The 4552-nt window shown below is 27.1% G+C and overlaps 1 protein-coding gene across 6 annotated transcripts in view; it reads right to left on the bottom strand.

The window, feature by feature from the left end:
* Positions 1-1259: 1259 nt before the first annotated feature.
* The window catches only part of LOC108686066 (echinoderm microtubule-associated protein-like 2), a 44123-nt gene continuing 40830 nt past the window's right edge, over positions 1260-4552 (bottom strand). For 5 of the 6 annotated variants that reach the window (XM_018191139.1, XM_018191137.1, XM_018191141.1 and 2 more), the window contains 4 exons: positions 3860-3883; positions 3347-3434; positions 2145-2371; positions 1260-2006 (listed from right to left, as the gene is read on the bottom strand). In XM_018191139.1, coding sequence (XP_018046628.1) covers positions 1881-2006; positions 2145-2371; positions 3347-3434; positions 3860-3883 — 465 coding nt within the window. In that variant the 3' untranslated portion in view covers positions 1260-1880. The remainder of the gene's footprint in view (positions 2007-2144; positions 2372-3346; positions 3435-3859; positions 3884-4552) is intronic. The other variant, XM_018191140.1, reaches the window with a different exon arrangement.

Raw genomic sequence — 4552 nt, 5'->3', positions numbered from 1 at the left:
TTTTCTATTGGACGGCATATTACGGCACTGTGAGTTCGCTTTTTTTCACCCAATCCGGCTCCGTGTCGCGGGCTCTTCACGAGCTTAGAGACTTTTCCTTTTAACTTTTTTCATTTTCATTTTTCTGACCGTGAAAAATCTTGATTTTTTTCGTCCACGAGTTTTCGATTTCGTTTTTTCTTCGCAAAAATGTGCGAAACTTCTCCGCTCGAGATTCGTTCTTAGATCTCTCGCGATATTGTGTTATCATATTCAAAACGTATCTATGCGTATAAACATATTGTTCATTTTTATGTATCAATACGTCCAAATTTTTTAAATAAATAAATGTAATTTAATTCCTCCTTGAAATAGCATAATATATAAAATATATTATGCTTGCTTAATAAATGAAATAAAATAGAAGCTCTCTATATCTTGAAAAGATTATATCAAATATTTAATTTTATTTGAACAAAATTCAACTATATAGTGTAATATTTACACCTAAATAGCACACAATATTTATAAAATTGTTTACAAAATATTTATAAAATTTGTAAGATTTATTTTAAATATTTTATAAATATTTGTGTGGTCTTAGATTGCACAGATTATAAACATTTATTATAAATATTATGAAATATTTATTGTAAATGTTATAACAAATGTAAATACTTAATGAAGTATTATAATTCAAGTAAAAAATACTTATTTATGAAATATATATTTAAGAAATATTTATTTATATTTATCAAAAATTAGATAAAATATTTAATCTATATTTTAATAATATTTCGAATAGAACTTTATATAAAATATGTATGAAATATCTATGTAATATTTCAAAAAATAAATATTAATAAGTATTTATCATAAATATTCTGTGCTATCTGGGTACATATACTATAAAATATAATATATCAGAAAGTAATTATTTTGCTCTCCATTTGTTTGATTATATAACAATCTTTTTTTGTAAAATCTATGTTTGTTAACACAATACTGTGTACGCGCAATATGCATTACAATATTTTCACATTTTTACAAAAAAATACATTCATATTATTTGGGAATATATAAACAACACTCGTAGAGCTTTTTGTGTATATTTGAATCAACTAAAAAAAATTAAATTAAATTATTTTCAATTTAACTGATGATTTTCGCGATTGCTATTAATCGTTTATTCATCTAAAAAAAAAAGACTTACAAAAATACTGGAATTACATTTGCAAAAATTAGAAAATAAATAAACAGATGTATTACAGAAAGGCGCCGTATAAAATATTCATTTCTTGGATAATGTTAACATAAATAGTAAATGTAGTTAACAAGAAATATATTGTCGAAAGTTATTCTCAGAGTAATTATGTCAATCACTTGTTCATATAGATCGCTTGTCAAGCGCTTCTCCATTAATATTGTGCATATTGGACACAATGATAAGAAAAGATTACATCGGTGGACCATCACATATACTGATACGAGAAGGAAACACGTTCGCACACACGGTGCATTGAATTGCTTTACATACCAGAGTATATATATTCGAGTCTATGAATATATATTCTTGCGCCTGATGATAAACGTATTGTTGAGAAATCGAGGTGTCAGTTTGATTTTCCATTTTTAAACAAGTGGAATCCGCTTAAGAACATTCATAATGTTCATCATGAGTAAATACATCTTACGGTAAATCATGTTTTGATATCGGGAACTTGAGATGCTAGGATGATTCCGTGATCAATTCTTTCAGTAGAAGCCATAATGCTTAGTCGTAATTAAGTAAATCGTGCAATATCTTTATTTTTTAAACAACGTGATGCTGACACTCTTTTATCTTCTTAATTCAAACTTGAAGTGCACTTTTAAAAATCACACGCTTGAAAATGACTCATTTAATTTACTATCCACTGAAGAACACTGGTATCGGCGCCACCAGTCGATACCAATCGAGAATCATCTTGTAAGAATGAGACGTTTGTTACGTGACTCGAATGGCCGCCATAGGAATGATATAGTGACTGAAAAAAAATTGTGCAAGATTTTAATATACTTCTTAATATGCAACATCCGCTGACAATTTTCAAAAAATTTAAAAGTTCGGTACAATATAAAATAATATAAAATAATATAAAAAAATTTTAAATAGTTTAAATTACCTTCGGTTGGCATGCCGGATGAGAAAACAATTTAACTTTTCCAAAATCGTCACCGGTAGCTAAAAGCTTGCCATCACCACTTCGCGTGCAATTATTCACGTCAGTTCCATCGGCGCCCTCCGGCCAAATGCCTATTGTCTCGAAAGATATCACGCAGGTATGAGTTGCCCAATCAACATTCCTCAACATCGAAGATTGTGGAATTTGGCGGCACACACCAGGATTCCCTGAAAATTAGAGAAAGTATCATATGTGTCTTACATGATATTATGTATAATATTATATTTTATATAATATGATGTTGTATCTTATAAGCTTCACGATTTTTTTCTTTTATTTATTTATTTTCTTTTGCAATTTGAAGCTCTTAAGACGCGAGAAAAACGAGCAAAAAATAAATCAAGTAATTACTTTGCTGATGAGATTTTAGTAGTCTAAAAAAGCAATTTGTTTTTTAAAGCTAAAGGAAACATGGGAAAAATAAGTCCTTTCCAAGATCTATAACATAGGGAGGAAACATAAAAAATATTAAAAATGTTGAATTCTCTTCGAAAATTTAAATTTTCCAGAATGGCGAGAATTCACAGGGGACAGAGTACAAATATAAAGATTAAAAACTTTTAATTCTCTTTGTGAGACGTAATCCTTTAATAACATAACAAATTAGCATAGAAAGATAAAATCTTCCTAACGAAAAAAATTTGCTAGTTCGCAATTAAAATTTGCAGAAATCCAAGTAAAAATTCCGAGAAAATAAACAACTCATTAAAGAAACTACTAAATTCTTATATCCCCGAGAAAATGAATGTCGTCATAAATTATACATTCTAGGCTTGATAAATTTTTAGAAACAAAACAATGATCTTAGAGATCCTTAGAAAATATTGTCAAACGTGTATTAATATTTAATATTTAACTGGTTCTTGAGAGTGAAAGGAATACAAAGAATTGAAAGAATAAAGAAGATACAACTTCAAGGTTTACGTCATATTTTTACAGTCTTTTAAGACCGTATTTTCCGTTTGCTTTAGTATTCAATAGCAACATACTAATGACAATGTTTAACATGTCACGGACATTCTTTCTTGATCCTTTCCAATAACAATTTGCTATTTTTCCTTTTTCTTCTTCTTTGTTTCGATTTATTGCAAGTTATATCTTATTTTATTCTTAAGTCGATTATTAAGGATAATTTTACTCACAATAAAGCAACTCGTAATCTCCACTGTTGCTGCGCAAATATTGACCGTCTACAGACCAATCCAAATGAGTTATAAAACTGGAATGTCCCTGAAATAAAGAAAAGTCCATATGTTCACATACTACATACATTTATTATCAATAAATGTTATTAACAATAAGCTGTTGCAGATCTTGCGTTCTCGTTAGCTATAAAATATTAAATTTAATGAGTGTATCATATTAAATCAGTGTGTAATACAAATTAACAAAACAATTCTATCATCTATCACATTGTAATTACAGTACTTTGCAAGCAATGTTTAATTGTGCGTGCGGGTGCTAAGAAGTTAAATAGAAATTTAGCTATGTATTATAATGATATTCTATGATGAGAATAAAGCGAGGTACGTCGCGTTGCGTTTTTAATTGGAAACGCGTATGAAAAATTAAATATTTTAAATAATTCTCTCTTTTTCTCGTGCGCAACACGACGTTCCTTTTACGTTTCCGAGTTTCCTAAACACAAGTCTTACTCCGTGCCTTCGAATCCGCTTTGGCTAGAAATGGAAAAGAATTATATTGAGTATAGTTAAGTTTAAAAATGTTTAGAAGTATTGCTAATAAAACATATTTTGTTATACTTGTATTATTTGATAAAACTATTTAAATTACGTATTTACAAATAATTTTTTCAATTATTTACAATTATTTACACTTCTTAGTTATTTCAAACAAATTATCTAAATAATTGCTTTTTAATAATTATATAATATTATACACAATATAATATAAAAGAAAATGACTTAGATCTTTTTTAAAAAGTTGAAAGCGAACTTAATAAATGATAAATATCACATTTTTTTATAGTTGGTAAAGCAATTATTTTTATCACAAGATTTAGATCCGTATTAATATTTTATTTTGCTATAGATGTGCACATTTATTTCTAAAATACTATAGTATGTGTAATGTAAATTATAAATGCGCGCATTTATCAATAAAAATGTGAATATAGACTTTAAATCATTGAATTATTAATGAATGCTATTGAATTATTAATGATGCTATTCGTGATTAATTATATATACATATGTACATTATAGAAATAAAAATTATACACACTTAAATTTGTTTGCTATTTAACATATAAAGTAACATATAAAGAAGTAATATCAAGTATTTTACAATAAAATACAATTTTTTAATAAAATTATATTATATAAAAG

Source organism: Atta colombica, unplaced genomic scaffold (genome assembly GCF_001594045.1).
Source record: "Atta colombica isolate Treedump-2 unplaced genomic scaffold, Acol1.0 scaffold163, whole genome shotgun sequence".
In the NCBI taxonomy this organism is placed as follows: Eukaryota; Metazoa; Arthropoda; class Insecta; order Hymenoptera; family Formicidae; genus Atta; species Atta colombica.
Note: the sequence above shows the minus strand (reverse complement) of the source record. Positions and strands in the feature narration are given on the sequence as shown.